We start from the raw sequence: 25,045 nt of genomic DNA on the forward strand, positions 1-25,045 counted from the left end.
CTTGGCTAAATGGGAAGATGAAGGTCACAAGGTTGAAGACAAGGCTAAAGGAAAGCATTTTAGGGTAGGTAATATATATCATCACAAAATATGTTTATTGACATAGATTCCCAAGTCTAGAGTAATTTGGAATATATGTGTGTATATGTGTGTGTGTAAATTTAGCCCACATCAAATAGTAGAGTTTTCAACACACAAAGAAAAACCTGAAAGTACTGAACCAACATATCAAGAAATCTGGGTACAAACCCCTCAGACTAGGGGGGAAAATCACTACCTTCTTAAGGTGTTGTAAGTAAATATTCATCTTGATGTTCTACCTCTCTAAGTTGGGGAGTGAATGCAAATTACATTCACTCTCTCTGAGGTATCTACCTATTGTATTAGAAATCAATATCTCCAATGTTCATAGCAGCACAATTTACAATAGCCAAGTACTGGAAGCAACCTAAGTGCCCATAGGCAAATGAGTGGATCCCAAAACTATGGTACATTTACACAATGGAATTCTACGCAGCAGAGAGAAAGAAGGAACTTATACCTGTTGCAACAGCATGGATGGAACTGGAGAGCATTATGCTAAGTGAAATAAGCCAGGCTCTGAGGGACAAATACCATATGATCTCACCTTTAACTGGAACATAATCAACAAAAGAAAAAAGCAAACAAAATATAACCAGAGACATTGAAATTAAGAACAATGTAACAATAGCCAGAGGGGAGTGGGGAGGGATAGTGGGGAGAGGGGTCTATAGGAGCTACTATAAAGGACACAAGGACAAATTCAAGGGGGAGGGTAGAGGTGGGGGAGGGACGTGGGACTGACTGGGGTGGGGTGGAGGGAAGGGGAGAAAATGCAGAGAATTGTAACTGAATAAAAAAAATAAATTAAAAAATAATATTTTAGAAATATCTAAAAAAAAGAAGTCAATATCTATGAAGGAGGTAGAGTACATAAATATGATGTACAGGTCCATGGAGAAAACGAATTAAAGTGAGCATAATGCTGTTGGATACCAGCGTATTTTTTTTTCCTTGCCAACTAGTTTGGGTTGTTTTTGACTTGATCCATATTAAGGAGCATGTAAGCATCTCATCTCACACATTCTATATGCTGCACATGAGCAAGTTTTTTTTTCTTGGCTGCTTCATTTTGTTGGAACTCCATGAAAGATCTTCGTTTTTTTCTATTACCTTTTTCATAGATTTGAAAGTTAATAAGAACTATCTAGTTTTAGAAAATACTTTCTCAACCTTATTCTATCTAAGGCTCTTTTAGCTTTTAATAAATATACCACCTTGCAGATATAGGTATTGAGTAATTTCACAATGTAATTACTATTTCTTAGTAATTCTCACTAACATGTTATATGTGTTACAAACACCTTTGAGACCTGGCATTCTTTGACTGTGAACGCCTGGTGTACATATTGTGTATTAAAATGCAGAAAAGTGTTCAATGTAATTACTTGTCTTTTTAAAGGATCTTTGCAAGGAATATGAAAACCAAGTGAGGAATGGAAGACTTTTTTGCACACGGGAGAGTGACCCCATCCGTGGCCCTGATGGCAGAATGCATGGCAACAAATGTGCCCTGTGTGCTGAAATTTTGTAAGTGGACATGTGTTTTATTTGGAGTGGCTCAGAAGGTGAAGTGGAGATCGATTGGAATGATGAGTAAAAACAGCGTTGAGGTGAAGAATTGTTACTCAGAATTTTGGTAACAGTTTTACATTCTCTATAAATCATAACACCACCTAGTGAGTAGACTTAATGATGGATGTCTATTTCTGAGTACAAATGGATTCTATTTTCCAGTTGGAAGACTGGATTACAAAACACTTCTTAACACTTCCTCTCATGAATTGTGTAAGCCTCTCTATGAGATAGTCATAATACAAAATGAGGGGAAATGCAGGTACCAAGACTTGAATTGTTCCCTTCAGTAATTATCCCATTGTGACAGTCACCTTTCAGACCCTCGAACTCTCTAAGTGCTTTCTTTATGCTCTCCCATGACAGCGTGTCCCAGCTAATGTCTTCTCTTCTGTGGTCTGCATTTCATCATTACCTCTCCTTGGATAAGACCTCCTAAAATCCCTAACTGAAGTCCAATCCTTATAACTCAGTGATTTTATTTTATAACAATCCTTGCAGTTGGTAACTAGATAATTATTTATTGTTGACTGTTAGTCTTCTCTACTGGGTTATAAGTTCTAAAAAGACAGGGTATGTGTTTATTTTGTATACTACTGTGCTATATGCCCAGGGCCCAGGCTGATGCTTGCCAAAACATCATTACTAACTCAATGTTTGAATGAATGAATGAATGAATGGATGGATGAATGAATGAATGAATGAATGAAGATCCCTGTTATCAGGAAGCTTAAGATTAAATAGCAGAAATAAGCTACAGCTGTGCTCACACACACACACACACACACACACACGCATAGTGCAAGACCAAATGAAAGCATCCCAGAAGGGGAGAATATTCAGGTATGAAAATTGACAGATGTAGTGACAGATGTAGAACTCATTTTCCCTTTGAAGTCTGAGCTGTCTTCTTAAAAAAGGGAGAATTTAAGCTGGGGAGGTATAAAAGAGAGGAAGATGACAAAAAAAAAAAACCCCACATCATTACAATGGAAGGAAATGGCATATTTGAAGGTGAAATGAAAGAAAGGGGTTCTTTGAGGAAATAGTGGGGATTTCAATTTGATAAGGGACTTCAAGGCGATGGAAAGTTTACGAGGACGCAGGAATACCTAGCCATTTTTCCTCTTTCACCTAAACGACTGTTTTGTAACATGAAGATTTGAAGCATCTGTAGTTATTTACTTTTGTTCCTTTCTCCAGAAAACAACATTTTTCAGAAGAAAAAAATAAAGCAGGTGAAAACCTGAGAAAAACTGAAGAAAAAGTTAAAGTTAAAAGAGAAATTGAGGTGAGGATTACTTTGATTTGTCTAGTTATGACCTTTGCAGAGCGTGTACGTGCCTTTTACTCCACGATGCATTTGCAGTGTTGGTTCATTTTCCCACCACTATTGATGGGTGCTCTGGAAATTATAGTTCTTATTTTATAAGATTTATAAAAATAAAATGATAATTATGACATGACAATTTTAAAGCTTTATTTGGAGGAAATTAATCAAATCATATTAGTAAAATAGTTCCACATTCCTAAATGAAGGTATGGATCAAAGCATTATCTGAGTTCAAAGTTCGATATGCATTCTTCTTCAAACGGGTGGTACTTGTTTTAGAAGTTTTCATTTTGAAAGCAATATCAATGGAAAATTTTAATATTCTCTCTTCAAAATCATCCTACTTTTTAAACATCTCGGCCAGTCATCTTATCTCAGACACCTAATAGCTTTCCTTTGTGTTGATGCATGAACATCTTCCCTGATGTCCGTATTTCCAACTAACATCTTCCTTAGTCCTCAAGATTCTATTTCTCTTCTGTTGTTTTCATGGACTAGGAAATATTTCCATGAGCCAATGGCATTATGAAATTCCAACATTTGAAGGGATCCTAGAGTATATTTGGACCATTCCATTCCATGAAGAAACCCTGTTTGACTTATTCTTACAGACAGACTTATCCCACTTTCTTCTGCCTTCATGTCTCTCTCCACCTTATTGTCCTGGTCTCATTTTTAACCACTTTCTTCCTCACAGTCCTAGGTTACAAAGTCCTTTTAATTTTATTTCTCTAATGTCCCTCAGCTATTCTTCTATCTTTCATTTCTAATTTCTTCCTTCTTTTTTTCCCTGTCTCCCTCCTTCTCTCCCTCCCTTCTTCCTTCCCTTCCTCCCTCCCTTCCTTCCTTCCTTTTTTCCTTCCTTCCTTCCTTCCTTCCTTCCTTCCTTCCTTCCTTCCTTCCTTCCTTCCTTCCTTCCACTTCTCTCTCTTTCTTTTCTGCTCTAGTTTTTCTGACTTCAGTCTCTATTCACTCAAATACTCCACTCATCTGGTTGGATAGTCTTTCTAAAACAAAGATTTGATTATATTCTGCTCTGCTATAAATAGTTATGATTTTCCCATTTCCTAAGAGTAAAGTCCATATTCCTTTCACACAACAGCAGCTTAGTTTTGACTTATCTTCAAGGTGTCCTTTTTGACCAGTTCCCAAAATTTTCTCTCTTTGCTTACTAATTCTTTAGCCACTATGCTCATGGCTATAATGTCTTGAAATAACATGTTTCTTTATGCCTCCTTGTCTTTACATATCCTAATTCTTCCTGGGGGACTTTTTTGCCACATTGTTTTTCTGGAAATTATCCTAAAGATACAGTCAGATATAATCTCTTCTCTGCACTTCCATGAACCAGTCTTTCCTTTGTGCTTGTACACACTTTATTCAGATTTGTGCCATGTCTTAGATTTTTATATTGTAATTCCTTATACTTTTCACTTGAGTGATGAAAGAGCTAAACTACATTTATGTTTATATCCCCTTAATGCATTTGTTGAAGACTTAAATGGATAAATATTACAAAGAAACAAATATCACCAAATTTTTGGATGATCCTAAATCCTAAAAGCTTTATTTTTCAATATTTTTGATAAAGAACATCTAAACTTTATATGCAGAGAACTGGATCTAAACTGTCTCATTTTCATCATTCAGAAACTCTGCAGTGAATTTCAGGGCCGTGCAAAGAATGGAATGCTTTTCTGTACCAGAGAAAATGACCCTGTTCGTGGTCCAGATGGGAAAATGCATGGCAACCTGTGTTCCATGTGTCAAGCCTTCTAGTGAGTATAGAGTTTTTGATTGGCCAGGAGAGAGTGGAACTTTCAGATAAACTAATAGAACCAGCTAGTTTCATAGATGGGGGAACTGTGGCTTGAAACAGGGAAGGGAGTTGAGTACATTACACTGAAAATGTTAGTAACAGAACTGGGAGTAAGTACTGAGAGCTGTTTAGTCTGAGGTCACTCCTGTGTCCTGTCACTCATTCTCTTAGCATCCTGAGAAGCATGAGCTTGTGCAAATACCAAATTCTTCCTGCTGCTGAAATTTCGTATGTGAACTGGCTGGACAATTTATAGGCATCTCATCTTCCAGAGGCATGAGGGCCCAGAGTTAGCACTTAATGGAGAAACTGATTACTAGAGTTAAAGTTGCCTGTGAAACAACCATGAACTCTTATAGACTTATAGTAAATGCTACTTTATATAACATTTCTCAGTAAGTTAGAATTGACGGTTCGCTTTCAAAATTTGGAACTGCTCTCAGTTTATTTGATTGAGCTTAGTTTAAGCAATTGATTTAGACTTAGAATCTATGGCCTTTAATTAATAACCATGTATGGTAGAAAAACCATCAGTTAACTATACATACCATGCAAGTCTATTATTCAAAGCAAATTTAGGCTTATTTGGTTTATCATTGTACAGCCTTTTTCTATCCACCCTATATTTTGTCTTTAGATAACACAGCCATGAGTAAGCAATACATTTAAGTTGAATTAATAAAGCATGATGGGAGAGATAGATAATAGACTTGAGAGGAGAGACCTTGACTAGGTGTAGTCACACCCTAAAAGTGAAGCCAAAGCCCTCTCTGCCGCACCCCCTGTCTGGGAAAGCAGGGGGCCAGCTGATGTGCTTTGTTAAGGCCACTTTCAGCCTCCAGGTGTAATGTCACCATGGTACCAGTTTTGATCATCTCCTTTATGGATATTGATGATGTTTCTTTTCTGACCACATGCAAGAAAGGTAGTTTATAGAAAGTGAGTCTTCCAGATCCACAATTACTCTTTCTTTCAATGTTCAGCAGAAACTATGAAGACGTTATGGTATCTTACCATACTGGAAGCTGTTTTGTTGCTTCTCGTTGGTATGTAGCCATAAAAGAACAAAATTGCTTCTCCCTGAGGATGGAGAAAAGATTAGCAATGCAGGAATGTGGAGAAACCATTATCTGTGTTTGGTCCTATGGCTCCTCTTGTTTTCTCTCATTCAGCCTAGCAGAAGCAAAAGAAAAGAAAATAGCAGAAGCAAGAAATAAGAGAGAACCTGGAAAAGCGCCTTCATTTGCTGTGAGTTGAATCCATACAATCAGCCCTACTTGGAACAATAATTTGAACATGCTTCAAAGAGCCTGAAGGCTGGAATGTTGACCTGTAAAAATAACCAGAAAACCTTAACCCTGTGAGGTGGGGATGACATTGACATGAATACTATGGGTACTTGATCCATTCTTGCTGCCTCAGAAACTAGCTGTGTACAATAAAAATAACCATCTGAAGCCTGAAAAACTGAGTTCTAGTTTCATCGCGTACACACTGTGCTGGCTTTTGCTTTTACCACTTTTCAGAGACTCTACTTGTATATTTTCTACAGAAGAATTCTTGAAATTTCACATCTAAGTTGGGATAAAAATTCCTTGATTCCACACACCAAAAAAAAAATCATGATTTTTACCTCTGAAATATCACAATATTTGTTTCCATAGCCCCATGTAAGTTATTATCACCTATTGAAAGTCTCCTCATTTTTCATCTAGGTTCTGATCTATCCCTTACCTAGCTGTTCTCCCTAACACAACCAGAGTAAAGTTTTGAAATATTAATTAGGTCACAATACCCCACTGCTTAAAATGCACAAATAGCTTGTCAAATATCTGATCAAGGGTACATCTCAGCCTCCTCATCTCTCTTCTTATCTGGCTTCTTCCCTGCAATCAGAATTTGATATTCTGCTATGTGCCACATATTAATAGTTTTCTGCTTATGTCTCTCATTTTATTTTGACAATCTAGAACACATGTTCCCCAATCCATTACATAAGAGTAAATCCCATTTCCTCTCCATGGTGTCATGCAAATCATTCCTGTTCCCTGACATCTCCCCTAGTTTCTACAATCAGATTTCATGGTCCCAACCTCTTGAGTTCTCAGACTTTCTTCTACCTCTCTGTTTACACTTACTTTATTCTGTTTAGTTTATGGTGGAGCTTACTTGTCTATTTCTTTTATTATATTGTGGCATCCTAGTATGTCATTTTTGTTTTCATCTCTTAGCAGCTGATGGGCATTGTCTGTGGAATTGAACTTTACATTTGAGAGAAGCACAACTAAAACCCTGGACTCAAAGAAACATAACATTAGTTTTTGCCAATGCATATGCTCTGGTCTGTGGCTTTCAATAGGGATGAAATGTATGTCTGACTTGTGTCTCTACTTTGACAGGAGCTGTGCAGTGAATACCGCCAGTTTGTAAGGAATGGCAAACTCCCCTGCACCAGGGAGAACGACCCCATCCGGGGCCCAGATGGGAAAGTGCATGGCAACACCTGCTCCATGTGCGAGGTCTTCTTGTGAGTAGCCCTGCAGCTGGAAAACAGGGGAAGGTTTTGTCCTTTCTGCCATGTTTGGGTTTTTTTTAGCTTTATTATATTTTATTTTTTAAATTGGGTCTGTTTCTTGTCAGTGGCATTTTTGTGCCACGTGTTTGCATGCTGTCATAATTATCAAAGAACAATCCTGCAGCTCAGTCACTGACTGGTTGAGTTTTTGTGGAAGTGAAAGAGATGTAGAACACAGAGCTTACCTGCACAGAGTGAGATATGAAGTCAACCAAAATCATACCCCTGACCCCAAAGCAAACACACCGATATGCAGAAACAGTGCCTCTGTTCACACACAGGACCCAGGGGAAGTGATTTAGAAAAAGGAATGACTGGGACCTCATGGCATTAACTTCTCTCATGCATCTTGTCAGCCTGGAGAGCTTTTTTGAAGCCTAGTCTATGCCCCCAACCCCTAAATTTCTCTCTCAAAGTAACCAAAACTTTTATTCACAGTCAGTAATTGTAAATTTAAATGTACAACTGTGTATTTAACATTTCTCTCTTCCACTAGATAATTATTATTATTATGAGAGGGATTCTAGAAAATGTAAGCACTGAGCTCTGATTAACCTTGTGCTTCCTTTCTATGTTCAATTATGAGAGGGCTACTCCAACAGGAAGATAAAAACATATTTAGAAGAAATGCAGAAATGTATAAAAACCATGCCCACTGAGGATTTTGAAGGCTTGGCACACTTAGCCAGGGGAAACTTACAGCCTTGAAATGTCCAAGTAGTTTTTGTCTTGAAATGTGCAAACAGGGCTGGTTCTAGGTTGTCCCATGAGTGAAGGTGAGGCTGATGAGGGTTTCATTATATGAGCAAAAGGTTAGGCACATAGCTAGAATTGGACAAATATCAACCATAGCAACTAAATGATATTTGAGATCACTTTCAATCTGGAGACTTTATGATTCTTTCTCATTTCTTTGCTAATCACTCTCTTTTAGCCAAGCGGAAGAAGAAGAAAAGAAAAAGAAGGAAGCTGAATTGAGAAATAAAAGGCAGTCTGAGAGGACAGCTTCCTTTGAGGTAAGGGGGCCTTCTCCAGGTCAGAGGCATGTGTACCCAGGACAGACAGATTGCATTCAGGGAACCCATAAACTCCCCAAAACTGTAGGGGACATTCGGACAGTTTTAGTTTGTGTGTGTTCACGTGCGTGCATAGACGCGTGCCCATGTGACTGTTTTCACCTGAAGATCCATTGCTTTTATCACTTGAAAATACTCACATCTTCAAAGTTAAGAATGATTTTTAAATGAGCCAATTGCTGATACCCACTTAAGAAAAAGTCAAAACATCAGTTATTTTTGCAGCATGATCCAACCTGTGTTTAAAACCTCAACCTTCCCTCCTGGATTTCTCAGGAGCTGTGCAGTGAATACCGCAACTATGTGAGGAACGGACGCCTTCCCTGCACCAGGGAGAACGACCCCATCCGGGGCCCAGATGGGAAAGTGCACGGCAACACCTGCTCCATGTGCGAGGTCTTCTTGTGAGTAGAGCTCAGCGCTGCTGACAGAGCCGGGGGATGCAACCAAGAGAAGTTTTCAAACATTTTCCTCTTCGGTGTAGCATTCAATTTTGGTTGTCACATTTAAGTAAATGAAAACACACCCCCACAAAAACAAAATTAGCAAATAGAGCACTTTCATATCATAATTGTGATGTAAACAGATACACAATAATTTCTTTTAGGATATTTCAGAAAGAACTTAGAATCTTTTATTCACAGAAGAAAATGCTCTGTGATAACCTTACTCATTGCTTTTAGTTTTCTAATGGATTAACAGTTGAAAAGGAAATGGATGAGATTACATGTAAATATCATTATGGTACATAGCAAATTTTAGGAGATTTTATTTTGGTTCACTACCTCTCTATTCATTTTGTGTGACTTTCAAGAATAGGATTAAACTGGATAAGAGCTATGGGAAGACAGGTTTGAGTGCAACACAGAGATGAACTTCACAGCAGTTAGAGAAGGAAAGGCAGTGTCAGAAATAGTGATTTTTGTGTAGGAGTTGGGTACCCATTTACAGGGGACAAGAGTATAACTGTAGAATAAAAACGACATGCTGTGTCCCCGAAACAAGCTTGTAGTATTCTTTAAGTCTTTTGATACTCCAATTTATTTTCTATATGCCGCAATCTCTGATTTTGGATTTAGTGATGTAGTCTTTCCTGATAGAAAGCAATATAGCCCGGCAGATTGACCCCATTGTGCTTGAGCCATGGAAAATCAATTAGGTGGAAGTCAAGACGATGACCACATAACCATGTAATCAACATTTATTGAATGAATACATAATCATGTATGTCCTAAGAGCTTTTCTACCTAATCTCATTTAATCTTCACAACAAAGATATGAAATAGGTTCTGTGTCACTACAAGGTTTAGATGGAAAAATAAAGACCCAGAGAAGTTGAGAATGATAAAAATATCAGCACAGGAAAAATGAAGAAAATGATATTTTTCACTGTGTGGTATAGACAGGATATAATCATTTAACAAAGCCATTACCAATTTTTGGTAGTTATATTTGCCTGTAGTTAGGCTTGTTTCAGTCTGTTTTGGCGGAGGGGGTTACCTCTACATTAATCTTCCAGTGATGAGGAATTAATTCCGCCATCTAGTGATCAGCTCTGCTACTTCCTGGTAATTTCCCAGTATGTAAAGAAAATGCTTCTTGAATTTTTTAATCAACTTAGATTCATGATAAAGTTTAGATCAGTTTTCCTTTTAAAAAAGTATGAGAAACATCAAAATTTTGGAGCTATTGTAATACTTTTTGTCACTATAAAATACTTTTTGTCATTATAAAATGTCACTATAAAATTTTTTTGTCAAAAAAATAAAATTTTATCACCTCATATTTTATCGATATGTTAGGAAAAGGCATTGCTTTTTTTGAGAATCATTCTTCCCTCCATAGTCTTTTCTTGCACACTTTCAAACCACATGCAAATATTCTTTTCAACTTTTAAAATGTTTTAATTTGATTAATGGGCAAGTCTTATGTTGACTGGAACATATTAAAACATTTTCACAAATTATTTAATTTTTCTCTGTTTATATAGTATGATTGAATAATTGTGTTATAGATTCAACTATGATATAGATTCACTCACTAAACTCAGTTGGTAATACTGTTAGTTATGGTTAAGAATGTAACTCTCACTTCATTTCCAACATATGCCTGTTTTTGGAGAATTCAACTTTTAATAATGATTACAGTGATGATGACACCAATATTTTACATTACTTTGGTCATTCATTTTATTACAGACCAGGTAATTATTCTAATTGCTGTACATGTATCATCTCATTTCATGCACAACAGTCTTACGAGAAAAGTATTCTTACTGCCTCTCTAGTCCCTCCTCTACCGTCCATTTTAAAGATGAGGAAGCCACAAACACGTTAGGACAGTTTTTGTGTTTCCTATACAATCTGGCTCCAGAGTTCTTCCTCTTAACTGTATTGGCTGTATTGGCTCTAAGAAGCCAAATATTACTACTTTATAAAGAGTTGTTGCAGGTGCAAAAGAATCAGCCAATGAGAGTCTTACTGTAGTATATTTGCTGGGAAGCTAAATAGATTTACTCATTAAGAGATTTTCTCTTGTACCCCATTCTCTTGGGGAAAGGTGAATCATTCTAATTTATTACCCAATAAAATCACAAACTACTGGGATTGGATCTTTGGGGTTGCTTGAGAATAGTCAAAGCAATGAATGACCAACTTGTAAATGTTAATGATCTATTCAACTGTATTAAGATCCATTTCTTCTCTTCCTCTGTCCCTGTTATCTACAGTCAACAAGAAGAACGAGCAAGAGCAAAAGCTAAAAGAGAAGCTGCCAAGGTAATTCGCTCAGGAATGCTAATGCTCCACTGTGCCTTGGCATTTTTCCTCTGTAATAGCATTCTAGATATCTCCTTAGCATGTTTTTCTGTTCAATTTTTAGTCCTGAAATGAACAAAGAAAACCTTTAACCTGAGGGAAGAATGGTCTTGATTAGAAGTTTCCAGAGTACCAAGATTATTGCATGATAATTCAAATTTTGAGTTTCATTTATAAAGATTTGAGTGTTAATTTACTTTGTAAGTGATATTCTCTGTATTTGGCTTTTCTTATATTTCTGTTGTCAGGTACAGATTATTAATATCAATCTTTAAAATTTTCTAATTTCAGTTTATGTCATTCAAACCTCTATTATTTCTAATACAGAGTACAAGATCTCTGTCATTCACACTAGCCCAATTTACAAAACAAAGTGCACAAATATTTATCATATTTGTTCTTTGTCACCTCCAAATATGGAGGAAATACTACTATTCTCACACCCAAATGAATGATTATTTTGTAAATTTTTTGACTTTCTAATTATTTTTATAACTTTACAACTTTACAAGTAAAGAACAAAGTCTGTATGTAGGTGATGGATTGCTCTCATATTAAAGCTATATACAAGATTTACCTTAATGTATTCTATCCCCTAGCAATTGCTGCAAAGTGTAAGCCTAATAATTTATTTGGGGAAAGGTGACTCAGTTTAAACGTTTACCATTAAACTGACTCACTTTCCCAATAACTTTCTTTCTGTTAGCTGGAACCATCATTTGTTGGTCATTTAGGGTTGAAAATTTGTGTTATCCATTGTATCCGACCAGTTGCTTAGTTGCCTTAAATTTTTCAAATGTTTCTATCACATTGCTTTTTCTCTCTACTCCTGTTGTTACTCTCCTGTTTTAAATATACATCCCCCACTTAGCAAGGAACCCCTGGAAAGGTGTCAGCTTCTCCAGATGTCAAACTTGTTCTCTCCTCTCTATCTTTATTTCAGGTATTTCCTTATTTCTTAGTTTGAGCATGCTTTTGTCTTTTTGTCTCAGCCTTCTAAAGACAAATCAAGATTCAGCAATGTTTTTGCTTATTATTTTCATTTTATTTTTCCAAGTTTATTAAGATATAATTGGCATTGCATATGTTTAAGGTGTGCAATGTGTTGATTTCAAAATGATTACCCCCATAGTTGTAGCTAACACTTCCATCACATCACAGAATTACATTTGTGTGTGTGTGTGTATGTGATAAGAACATTTAAGATCTACTCTTTGCAACTTTCAAGTGTATAATACGGTACTGTTAACTGTAATTACCATGTTCTGTGTTAGATCTCCAGAGCCTATTTGTCTTATAACTGGAAGTTTGTACCCTTTGACCATTATCTCCCCATTTGCCCCCTCCCAGAACACCCAATCCCTTGGCAACCACCACTCTACTCCCTGTTTCTATGAGTTCAGCTTTTTTGAAGATTCCACATATAAGTGAGACCATACAGTATTTGTCTTTCTCTGTCTCACTTATTTTACTTAGTATAGTGCCCTTGAGTTTCATCCAAGCTGTTGCAATGGAAGGCCCTTTCTCATCAAGGCTCAGTGATGTTCTCAGTTCCTCTCCTTCTGGCCCTGTTGACTCTTCTCACCTGTGATCTTCCATGGTTCTTATAGACTGTGATGTGCAACACAACACACACACACACACACACACACACACACATTGTTCTTTATCAGTGTGTCGGCCTTCCTCTACAACTAGATGATAAGCACCCCCAGGAGGATGACAAAGATGTTTACAGATCCATTTTGGCGCAAGGACAACTCTGAGTCCATGGTAGGAGCTTTGAAAAGACTTCCTGATTTACCACTATATGTAATCACTTTGGTTTTTCCTCCTTACTCTGTGTTAGTTATTCTTCATAATAGGCAAATGCACAGGAAGGATGGAAAACTGCTCTGAGAAAACATTTTCTTCATTTCCCAGGAACTCTGCAGTGAGTTCCGGAGCCAGGTGAGGAATGGGATGCTTATATGCACCCGAGAGAGCGACCCTGTCCGCGGCCCGGATGGCAGAATGCACGGGAACAAGTGTGCCATGTGTGCGAGTCTGTTGTGAGTACCCGTGCTCCTCTCTCCACTGTGTTTCTGCATCCTCCGTCATCCCTAGGTCTCAGCTTCTTCAGGAACACGTAGAATACGTATCATGTGTTGTATGCTGGGTAATTTTAAAAGCACGTGGACAAGGCATTAGGCAATGTTGAATCGCATAGTGACAGTGTTATTCTCTATTCAATAATCCTGCAATCTTCTAATTAAGCTTTAATTTAATGGTAAAATCTCTTTAACATTTGAGAATCGCCATTCATAACAAAGAGCAAACTCTTGACAATCTGGATGAGAGGACATCTTTGGTCTCTCTCCCACCCCACCCCTGACATTTTATGATTCTGTGCATATATTCACAGAAGGGAAAACCATTTGGACAGAGATCTATGAAGCCAGTATGTAAAGACTGTTAAAATAATCTGAACAAGGAAATTGTCTGAAATGGACTACAGACAATTACATGTATCCTTTCAGGGACATTACTATACACAGGTGAAATAAATACTTTGATAAGTGGTTTCATGTAGAGTTAAACCCCTAAGAGGCAGGCCCATGTTATAGATGTTTATTCAAATGTCATCCTGGAAGCCAGGTTTAAAGCCTAATAGGACATTGTTCTGCTGAGTGGGACCAGAGCTCCATTATGTGGGACAATACCGGAGAAGCTGATGGTATATTACCACCTCTGGTTCTTCTCCTTCTTAGACTCCTAATTCCCTACCAAGCCTCATGCTAAAATAAATATTGAGAAAAATATCTACATAATCTGCTGAAAGAGGTGCAAAGTTATTGTTGTTCCTTACCTTTCACACATCTTGGTTCGGTTTTAAGTATAAGATTTAAGCTCCTTAAAGGGGAGATTGACAGGAAAGGCCAGTAAACCATGGCCTGAGATTCAAGAAATCAAGGCTTTTCTCTCACCTGCTGGATTTGCTCATGGTATGGTGTTGATAGCTTACACGTAATAAATGCTAAGGATTTTGTCCAGCCTTAGTTTGCTTCATGGCTGTAGAAAATGGGAAGCATGTCAGCATCTTGGGCTCATAATCAACCTCAAAATATTAGTTGTTGAATCTTCTTGGTTTTGAATTGTTATTGTACTCTAAAACTTGAATTTCAATTTGAATATTAATGCCATTAAAATAATAATTACAATTTTTATATTATAGTGAAACATGGTTGATTTTGACTTTGGGTCCAGTATCTGAATTGGTTTCACCCCTTGCTTTCATCATCAATGTGGTCATTATTTAAAATAAACAGGAAAAGTTTCATTATTAAAAAAAATATCAAGGCAATTGAGGCTTTCTTCAGATTATTGGGTGAAGTCACTGACTGATAGAAAAAAGAACACCCAATGTTCACATACTGATTGAAAAAAAAAAAAACCCATGCTAGTTTTATTTTTTAAAGGGTGTTGGGAACAACTAAGTTTATCTGCATTAGGGGGCACAGTAATAGCACCTCTTAGACTGGATAAATTTGTACTGAAGACTGAGTCTGACCTTTGGTCTGAAAGATCCTCATTCCTTCTGAAAATATATAACCAAAGAGGAATTTAATTAGCTTGTGTCTTCTTTTCTTCTATTGCAGCAAACTTGAAGAAGAAGAGAAGAAAAATAATGGCAGGGAAGGAAAGGAGAAAGGTGCAGCTGAGAAAGTGAAGAGAGAAGCAATACAGGTAGTTTTTTCAGGCCACCAGAGCCCCTGCCTCATCCCTTCTCATTAGGCAAGGCCTTGCCCGTGGTATACTTAATGCCTGTGGTATACTTAAAATTGTATACACTCTTCTAATTCATAATTTTCCTACAGGCTGTGCCTCAGATCTTTATTACTTCTTTCCTTTATCCTTTTTCTAATTGGGAGGATCTCGTTTCTTCTCCCTGTTCTCATGTTTGCTTCCTACAATCTACTCTCAACTCTAAAACCAAAGTCATGGTTTAAAAACATAAGACAGGTAATGCCACCCAGTGTCTTCTCACCTCACTCAGAATAAGAACCAAGGCCCTTCTAGTGGCTTACAATGCCAGATGTGATCTGACACCTCTTGACCTCATTTTCTACCATTGTAATCTTTGCTGCCCGTGCCCAGCCATCCTGGTCACCTCGCTGCTCCTTGGACATGCCTTCCTTGATTCAAGGCTTCCCATCTTGTGGAATCAGTAGCGTGGTGGTTAAAAACCTGGTCTCTGGATTCAGACTGGGTTCATATCCAAGCTCCATCTTCCTACCAGTGGTCAGACAGTTAACATTTTTGTGCCTTAGTTTCCTCATTAATAAAATAAGGATATTGTTAGTATTTGTTATTATTATATTATTATTATTATTATTATTAAGTCCCAAGGAACTTATCCATGTATAACAGCATGGCCCCTCATATATGTAAAGTCCTCAATATTGTACATACAATGAACTTTACCTTCCACATGGTCTTGCTCATACTCAGTCATGAATGTCCTTTCCCTCTATCTGTCAAAATTCTGGCCACTTTTTATACCTCAGAATAAGTATTAGCTGCTCCCTAAATATTTTCTCCATTTATACAGTAGCTTAATAGCTCTCTCATCTATTATGCCAATGATTTTTCTTTATTTCTCAATTATATCATTTGCTTTATTTTAACTTATAGATGCTTCTATGTATTTCTTCAAAAGAAAACAAAAACTCTGTATGGTCTTTTATGGTTGCTCTAACAAATTATTGCAAACTTGGTAGCTTAAAAACAGCACAAACTTATTATCCTATGGTTCTTTAGGCTAGAAAACTGGCACGCATCTCATTGGGCTAAATCAAAGGGTTGGTAGGGCTGTGTTTCTAGAATCAGTCTCTAGGGGGCAATTTTTCTCTTTGCTTTTTCTTGCTTCTAGAGGCCATTTATGTTCCTTGGCTCTTGGCCCCTTTTGTCATCTGCAAAGCCAACAACAATGTATCTCTGACACTTCTTCTATAGTCACATTCCCCTTTCACTATCTTGTCTGTCTCTCTCTTCCAGTTTTAAAAGCTGACCTTTGTGATTACATTGGACACACTAGAAATATCCAGAATAATCTCCCCATCTCAGTCTCCCCTTCTTTAATCACATCTGAGAACTCTCTTTCCCCTGTAAGGTAACATACTCGTATTTACAGGTCCCTGGTATGAGGGCTTGTACAAATTTGGAGTTGGGAACTACTAACCTGCCTACCCCAAATTTCCTTACAGAAGGAACAAAAAATTATTTGTCTTTATATCTCTTACAGTGCCAAGCAGAGACTAATATTTGCATTGAATTGAAGTTTTCTTAATAAGATATGTAACAGCAATCTGAGAAGCGTCTTGGCTAATATCAACCCTTTGCTATGCATCCATTGTTTTGGGGCATTCTAGCATTGTTTTCAAAAGGATAATGTGGGGGGAGCTTTCCAATATTTAGTTACCTGATTCTTAAATCCTCCCTCATTTGGCAGGAGCTGTGCAGTGAATACCGTAACTACATAAGGAACGGACGACTTCCCTGCACCAGGGAGAACGACCCCATCGAGGGCCTAGATGGGAAAGTGCATGGCAACACCTGCTCCATGTGCGAGGCCTTCTTGTGAGTAGCGCGTTAGCCATTGCTGCTACTGAGAGAGAAGACGTCTTCTTCTGGGGCAGGCAACGGAGATGATAGTGAGGGTTTTCTGTAGGAGGTAGAACTTGAAGGCTGTCTTTGCATTGACTTTGGGGATTTCCTATTAGCAGGCCATAAAGTCCATGTATTTCTTTGTAATGTTCTCAATGTTCTGAAAGGTACTTGACCCACCATCAAGGGAGGGCCATGTGCTCAGAAGAAATTCCCCAGAGTTAGTGGCCTACAAGGCTGGGATTTCTGTTCTCTGCATACACGTGGTCGTGAATAATCCAAAGATATAACCATTGGGCCTAACAAATTTGTTAACATCTAGTCACCATTTTTAAGTGTCCTAGCTGTATTCCTGGAAGAAGGAGAGTATCTTTATTTTCTAAAGGGAATATTGTCATGAAAATGTATTTATTACTGCCTTACTGTGGTATATGTGTCTTATTTTTTAAGCAACACTTAAAGCAAGAAGAATAATATGGAGGGTGTGCATTAACTTTCTACTTTGAGGCATGGAAGGAATGGATATTTCTAGCTGGAGAGATTCCCCCTTTAGGGGATAGTACATACTGGATGCTAGGAGTGATTCTTCTCCTCTCTCTTACAGCCAGCAAGAAGCAAAAGAAAAAGAAGAAGCTGAATCCAAAGCAAAAGTGAAGAGAGAAGCTGAAAAGGTAATTGTCCTGGAATGTTCATACCAAAAAGAAAGGATGAGGTTTTTTAGTTTTCCTTTAAAAAGAATTCATGAAAACACTGGAGGCCTATATGAGAGAATCAAGGTTCATGTAGCCAGGGGTTGTCAAAATTTTCTTAAAGGGTCAGGTAGTAGATATTTGAAGTTGTGGTTATTCAGTCTCTGTCACAAATCAACTCTAGCCTGCTGTTGTAGCTCTAAAGCAGCCATAGATAAAATGCAAGCAAATGAATATGGATATGTTGCAATAAAACTTTATTTACAAAAAAGGTGGTGGGCCAGATTTTCCTCACAGACCATACATAGTTTTACTTGCAAACCACTGATATACTTCCTTCTCATTTTTAAAAAAAACGTATTTATTGATTTGAGAAGCACAGAGACAAAGAGAGTAACATCAGTTTGTTGTTCTATTTATTTATGCATTCATTGGTTGATTCTTCTATGTGCCCTGACCAGGGATTGAACCCTCAACCTTGGTTTATCTGGATGATGCTCTAACCAACTTAGCTACCTGGCCAGGGCCCATTCCCATATTTTTAAATGATATTTAAAACAGATAGGAAGAAGAACTTGTTTAGAAAGGTACTGGGAATATTGATATCAGAATCTATATCTTCATATTGCACCATTGAAAAGGGGAAAACAATGGAATTCAAGCCTAGACTTGCTGACACCAATCTAGCATTACTTGTAACATACTGTGTAGTTTGAGCATATTTGCTCAAACCAGGTGTGTTTCTTGCTTTACCTTTAAATATTTCTGGTGTAAGCATTTTGGGGAAAAACAGCAAAGCAACTTTCCAAAATAATATTTTCTCGATTTTGAAAAGACTGATTCCAGGTAGATTTTTCCATTTGTGGTAATTTCCTTGCCCCCATCAAAAACTATTGATATTAAAAATAATTTCTAAACAAAAGGATCACATTTGGAATCCTGTATGATTGGTTTTATTTACAATTTTATTTCCCATAATTGTGAGTCTGAATTTAAAAACATGAGTAGCTCATATGATTCACTTTTTAACACCTACAAGAGAGGATTCTTCAGAATGAGATGATTTCTGATTCCACATTAGCTACTACCAACAAACTATCCTCTCATATTTTATTTCTTTTGCTAACTATGACAAGTTAGGGAATCTGGCAGTGAGCTAAGAGAAAAACTCACTGTTGTCTTCACTGACTCTCAATTTGAAATGAAAGATACAAACAAATGAACAAAAACCCATAAATTCCATCCTGATTGCTATCAGTAATTAACTCTATAATCTTAAGTGATTTGCTTATTCTCTATCAATTCCTCGTAGAACTCTGGGGCTAGCACTTCCTGAATACTTCCTAGATGTTAGTCATTGTAGATCTATATACATGTATTATCTTACATCATTTTCATAACAATTCAGGACATATATAGTGAGTACTTAATGCATATTGGCCTTTAGTATTTTAGCCAAGTCGAATATACTATTATTACTTCCATTTTATACATGAGGTGACTGAGGCATAGAGAGGACACAGCCCCCCATTTGAGGTCTCTCAATGGCAGGCTGGAATTATAATTAACAATGTGATACAGCTGTCAACACGTTAGTGCTTGTCCAGACATGCCTGGAACATTATATTAAATTCTTTAGGAGAGGGGGAGAATTCAGAATGAGAAATTGTACAGATTAAAACAATGACTGAGGTATCTGGGGATGTTTAGCTCTTGGAAGAAAACATATGGCGTTACGGGAAAAGGTCAAGAAAGTTTCTCCAACTATCTGAACGATTCTCATGTGGAAGAAGGAAAAGATTCTCAGTTTTTCTGAGGAAAACATATACTTTGTCGTTGCTTACTGGTCTGAAGGAACATATTCATCCTAATTGCAATGACATCTTAGAAAAATCAAACCCTATGAGTAGGGATCCTATAGGCGGTATTATTTCCTCAGATCCCCCAAAAGTAGCGCGCTGGCTAATTTGTGAGAACTATCTAGTAGAAATTTTGGAATGAACTGTATGGAAGGTAATGGACTCCTTTCACGGCAGGTGTTCCTATGAAAGTTAGATAACTTCTTGGCAGTCGTGATATGAAGGGGACTGAGATGTAGTAAGGATGGTCACACCAGATGAACTTTGAAGTTCTATCTAAACCTGATTTTTTTGATTCTATGACGTGTTCAGTGTCTTTTATCCATTATAACAGAGATGGACAATAAAACACTGAGTAAGAAATGTGACCAGTCCTCAGAGAACCCACTTTATTAAAAGATTCTTGCTTGTTTGTGATTTCAGGCTCAGTCTGAATTCAAGGGCTAAATCTCAAGGAAAAAGAAAGATAAACTGCCTTCTAAGTCCTGCTTAGTAGGAATTGAATGAAACAATTGCTTGAAAAAAACCTTAGGTTATTTTCTCTTTTTACCAGGAATCACTTAGTAAGAACCCAACAAAGTCATTTCCAAGGAAATAGCCAAGCTCTTGCCTTTTCTCCTCCATTTAGGATATGTGCGGTGAATTTCGGAGCCTTTTGCAAAATGGGAATCTTTTCTGCACCCGAGAAAATGACCCCGTGCGTGGCCCAGATGGCAAGACCCACGGCAACAAGTGTGCCATGTGTAAAGCAGTCTTGTGAGTGCACCTAGGGAGCCCTGCTGGGGGTCAGCAGCATCGGGAGGCAAAGAGCTGGGAAGACAATAACTAGTGTGTTTGCCCTTTCCTTATATGTGAAAGTGACAAATGATTATCCCTAAAGCATATAAGATTTGTAATTCCAGAAATAGACATATGTTAGACTCTCATCACATTCTCCATCCGTTCTGGGGTAGAGCCTATGAGTAGCTCACAACACCTTTCTTGATACAAGTCCTTTGCTGTCGGTTGGCTCTCTTCTCCAGATTATTTTGTAATTCCCATTGGGAAGAAAACATACTGATTTTGAATAGCAATCTAACTCCTCTACCTACATTTCTGAAAATACCACATTTTCAGGAAATGAAAAATAGCTCTTTACACAATGTTTGGAAATTATTTGTTATTTGTTATTTTATACTAAAATATTTGTTATTCAACAGCCCTTTGCCAAACATCTACAATGTGTAAGGTGTATAATGACTACACAAATATGAATGAAAGAGTCTTCCTAAAAATCATAGCGTTTACTAGAGATTAGACATGGGCATTAGTTAATATAGTGGGAAGTGCTAAATGAAAAATAATGTAGACAATGTGTTATGCTCCTTCAGGGAAGGGAAAGTTAATAGTTTTACAGAGGAAAAGAACTGGACCTTATTGTGGATAGTACTGGAAAGAATGAGAGGAGAGAGGAACAGCATAGGTAAAAATCTAAAATTAAGAAAACTGTCATCTGTGCAGAAAGGTGCAAGTTATTTAATTCAGTGAGAACTTAGCCACTTCACCAGCTTTGAATGCCAGATCAAGGGTTTTGAAGTCAATCCTTCATAGAGTGGAGAGCTGCTAAAACTTTTAGGTAGGGGAGGAAGTGGCATAAATTTGGTTCTTTTAGGAAGATCCATATGTGGGTAGTAAAAATGAGAATAAGAGAAGGGAGGGACAAAGATGAAGAATGCTATGATGAAGGACAAAGATGAAGAATGGGTGATGGTAGGGATTTGCAGTGACCCAGGAAAAAGTAACTACAGCAAGGGGAATAGGGTGGAAGGTGAGTGGATCAACGTGGGAGACATCATGAAGGTGAAGTCAGCATTACATGGCAACGGCTATCTGAGCTGAAGGAGAGGGAGCAGTCAGAGGTGACTCTAGTGGTTTGTTCTTCGTGAGAGGTAGAGAATCTAGGAGGCAGAACACTTTTGGTAAAGAAGGTAGTTATTTTTGAACCTCATAAATATGAGGTGTTTGAGAGAAATACTTGGAGATTCACAGTGAGGCTTCATGAAATGCTAGTTAATTGTTTACCTGCTCTTGCTTGTGACTTGTAAATATTGGTTCCCTTCTCCTGCAACGTGGACTCTTCCAGGCAAAAGGACTCCACATATTTCATCTTTCTAATTTTTAAAGGGGGCCTGCAACATAGTAGATGTTCAGTAAGTGCTGGTGAATTCTATACCAATCTAACTTGGCCAAGTGATGAGAACTTAGAGACATGTACTCTGCTCTCCATAATCTATTATTCCCTCCCTGCCTCTTTCTAATTTCCAGCCAGAAAGAAGATGAAGAGAGGAAGAGTAAAGAACAGGAAAGTCAGAGAAATGCCAAAGAGCACGGTCCCAATGGTGGTGGTGGAGGAGGGAAAGCTCAGGTGAGAGAACCTCTAATTTCATCACCAGAGCAGGCTCACCTCATTGACAGTCGGAGCCCTGCATAGCCTATGATGGTACAAGGTGAACATGTGGAGTGCTGAGTTGAAAAGTGTCCTTGGAAGAATGGGGGGGTTGCCTCCTTATACCTGTAGGGTAGTCCCTTAGCAATGTTGGTCTCTCTAGGGCTCATTTAGACTTCTTTAAACCTGGAATAATTAACACGATGACCATATCCCAGTCTCCTGGCTCCTCTTTCTATAGCCTGGCTGTCACATCACTAACCGGGGACAGGAGGGTAAGTGGTGTAAATGTGGAGCTGTTCCACATCAGCATCACATGCTCTTCATTTTCTTTGATCATTTCCTCTTTCTCCAAATGGAGTCACTTTGTTGAGGTATATTTTCTGTTGACTCAAGGCAGCATAATAGGGTGAAAGAGCATAGGTTTTGGAGTCAGATAATTTGGGGTATGACCCCGCCCCCTTTCACTGAGGACTTGCAAAGCATTAAACAAGTCAGTTCATCTCACTGAGCTCTAGTGTCCCTGATTTAGCGGTACTCTTACAAGGATAATGTAAAATAATTGGGGCAAGTGTTTAGCACATTTCCAGAGATATCTTTGTCAGCATGACAGTGTTGAATGCAAGCTCACTCCTCCACTGTGCGAACACAATTTCATAAGATTACAGCCACCTTATTGCTGTTCTTATGGTCTTGGGCTATCAAGGCCATCCCTTTGCTTCCAGATATGTCTCAGGCCCAGTTTTTGCCTTTGATAAATTCTGGCCTTTCTGTTTTTCTGTCTTTTCTCCTTTAGGAGGCTCAGTTCTCATTCTCAAGTGATAGATGTGTTAAAGAACCCTTTTCTAAGTTTTCTCCATAATTTTCTCAAGTCTCTCTTTCTTTGCATTTTGTATAACCTTCTCCCAGACTTTCTTTTTCCTTTCTATGTAAACAGAGGTCAGCAATTTTTTTTAAAAGTCCAAATAGCAAATATTTTAGGTATTGTGGGTCATGTGGTCTGTTGTAACTATTTAACTGTGCCATTGTTGTGGGAAAGCAGCCATATATAATATCTAAATGAATGAATGAATGAGGATGTTTCAAATTTTATATGTGAAACTTTACATAAGAACAGGCAACAGGACAGATTAGTCCTTTAGGCTGTGTAGTTGGCTGACCCTTGATCTATGCTATTAAATTCCAGACAGCTTTATCCTTTCCCTGTATGGAACCTTAAAAGCAGCATTATTAGGCAGGACAACTGACCTCTTAGAATATGGGTGATTCCAGCCCCCCTTTTCCCTGTAGATAGCAATCCTGGATGGTATATTCCTTTAAAGAGAAGGTAGATGAGAACTTTTCTTACTCAAATTATTAGCAAATTTCATAACAATGCAACAGACCAAGTAAACCAGAAGGCCCGCCCTCTTCTCCCTTTTCAGGACCAATGTGCTGAGTTCCGGGATAATATGAAAAATGGGAAACTCAGCTGCACGCGGGAGAGTGATCCTGTCCGTGATGCTAGTGGCAAAATGTACAACAATAAGTGTTCCATGTGTAAAGAGATACTGTAAGTACTTCTCTCACAGACTTGTCTAAGAGATAGCAGCATAGTCCTCCTGAATGAATGGCTATTTCTCATTCACTGAGGGCTCCTTCCACAAAAATTATTCTTTTTGTTAATTCCCAAATATTATCTCTTTCTCTTGCTTCCCCTAAGGAATGCAAAGAGGTTAAAAAACACATGGTCCTAAAGTACTTTCCAATCACTTGTCGTTTTTCTATCTTGGGCTCCATACTTTAAGAAATAATGTTATAATATTGTTGACCTACAAATAAAGGAAGTGGAATGGTGAGTTAGTGGGAAATTAAAAACTACAACTTATCATGAAAAGGCGAAATAACTGGGGAAGCTGGACTTCGAGACATGAAACTTGCTTGAAATATCTGAAGGGTTACTATCGGGAAGATGTGATGGATTCAGCAGGCTTACTCTGTGTTGTCCTGTGAATGTGAAATAAGACTGAAGAATGGAAGTTAGAGGGAGATGCATTTGGACACAAATTAAGGGCACTTTGAAAGCACTTGACTTGATCTATTTAGAATATCTACCTGGGATAAGGGAGCTTCTTAATGACTGAGCCAACTGTCCATCATGGGGATATGCAGAGAGATGCCCTGTCAAGGTTTAGGACATGGTGAACTCTAAGGGCCCTTTGAAACCTGAGTACATGTTAACAAGATGACTTAACTTTTTTCTCTTCTAGGGAAAGAGAAGCAGGTGGAACAAATAAATATTCTGGCTACAGAGCAAATGGGACTGAATCAGCATCAGGGACGGTGAGGCATTATAATCAGGTTTCAGAAAGAATGGTCTTTCTGTAAGTCAGCCTGTGGCCATCAAAAATATGGAAAGTGGGTGTCAGTGTTGCCAGCCAAGATCTTGCCCTTAGACCAGGAATCATGATGCATGTGAATATCACTGGTAACTTGTTCGAGGTGGAAATGTAACACCAAGTGGAAACCTTTCAGTCTTACCCTTTACAAAGCGCTTTTATAAATAGTATTTTAGTTAATTCTTTCAACACCCTGTCTAATATGATTTTTTAAAAATTATGGGTGGGTAAAAGGAGGTTCAGTGCTGTAACAAATTACTATCAAGAGCAGCTTAAAACAACACACATTTATTGTCATGGATAGCTGCAGTTCAGAAGTCCTGACTGGGTCCCCTTGTGTTAAAAACAAGGTGTGAGCTGGGCTGCGTTCCTCTGTGGAGGCTGTCTCTTTGCCCTTTCCAACTTCTAGAGGCTGCCTGCACTCCTTGGCTTGTGGCCCTCTAAACTCAGCAATGACCATCTGAACCTTTTTCAGGCCACATACCTCTGACACTGACTCTCCCGCCTCCCCTCTTAGGAGAGCCCTTGTGATGGCATTGGGTCCACCCTGATAATACAGAATAATCTCTCCATTTTAAGATCAGCCAGCTGATTAGCAACCTTAATCCCATTTTTTATCTTAATGCCTTCTTGCTGTGTAAGCCAACATATCTACAGGTTCTGGCTGTGGAAGTCTTCAATATACTGCCCCCACAGCAAGGTTAAGTGGCTGCCTGTCTTGAGTCAAAATTTCAGATTTTCTTTCTTTTATTTTTTTTCAAATATGAGTGAAA

General features: G+C 38.0%; 1 protein-coding gene across 2 annotated transcripts in view; it reads left to right on the forward strand.

Annotated features, from left to right (window-relative positions):
- Window positions 1-25,045, forward strand: part of SPINK5 (serine peptidase inhibitor Kazal type 5) — a 64,959-nt gene that overhangs the window by 22,551 nt on the left and 17,363 nt on the right. For both annotated transcript variants that reach the window (XM_024576767.3, XM_045185129.2), the window contains exons 9-24: window positions 1,484-1,611; window positions 2,860-2,947; window positions 4,640-4,767; window positions 5,981-6,056; window positions 7,208-7,335; window positions 8,318-8,399; window positions 8,736-8,863; window positions 11,188-11,236; window positions 13,199-13,326; window positions 14,914-15,001; window positions 16,767-16,894; window positions 17,526-17,592; window positions 20,098-20,225; window positions 21,774-21,873; window positions 23,319-23,446; window positions 24,144-24,216. In XM_024576767.3, coding sequence (XP_024432535.3) covers window positions 1,484-1,611; window positions 2,860-2,947; window positions 4,640-4,767; window positions 5,981-6,056; window positions 7,208-7,335; window positions 8,318-8,399; window positions 8,736-8,863; window positions 11,188-11,236; window positions 13,199-13,326; window positions 14,914-15,001; window positions 16,767-16,894; window positions 17,526-17,592; window positions 20,098-20,225; window positions 21,774-21,873; window positions 23,319-23,446; window positions 24,144-24,216 — 1,647 coding nt within the window. The remainder of the gene's footprint in view (window positions 1-1,483; window positions 1,612-2,859; window positions 2,948-4,639; window positions 4,768-5,980; window positions 6,057-7,207; window positions 7,336-8,317; window positions 8,400-8,735; window positions 8,864-11,187; window positions 11,237-13,198; window positions 13,327-14,913; window positions 15,002-16,766; window positions 16,895-17,525; window positions 17,593-20,097; window positions 20,226-21,773; window positions 21,874-23,318; window positions 23,447-24,143; window positions 24,217-25,045) is intronic.

Source organism: Desmodus rotundus, chromosome 6 (genome assembly GCF_022682495.2).
Source record: "Desmodus rotundus isolate HL8 chromosome 6, HLdesRot8A.1, whole genome shotgun sequence".
Lineage (NCBI taxonomy): Eukaryota > Metazoa > Chordata > Mammalia > Chiroptera > Phyllostomidae > Desmodus > Desmodus rotundus.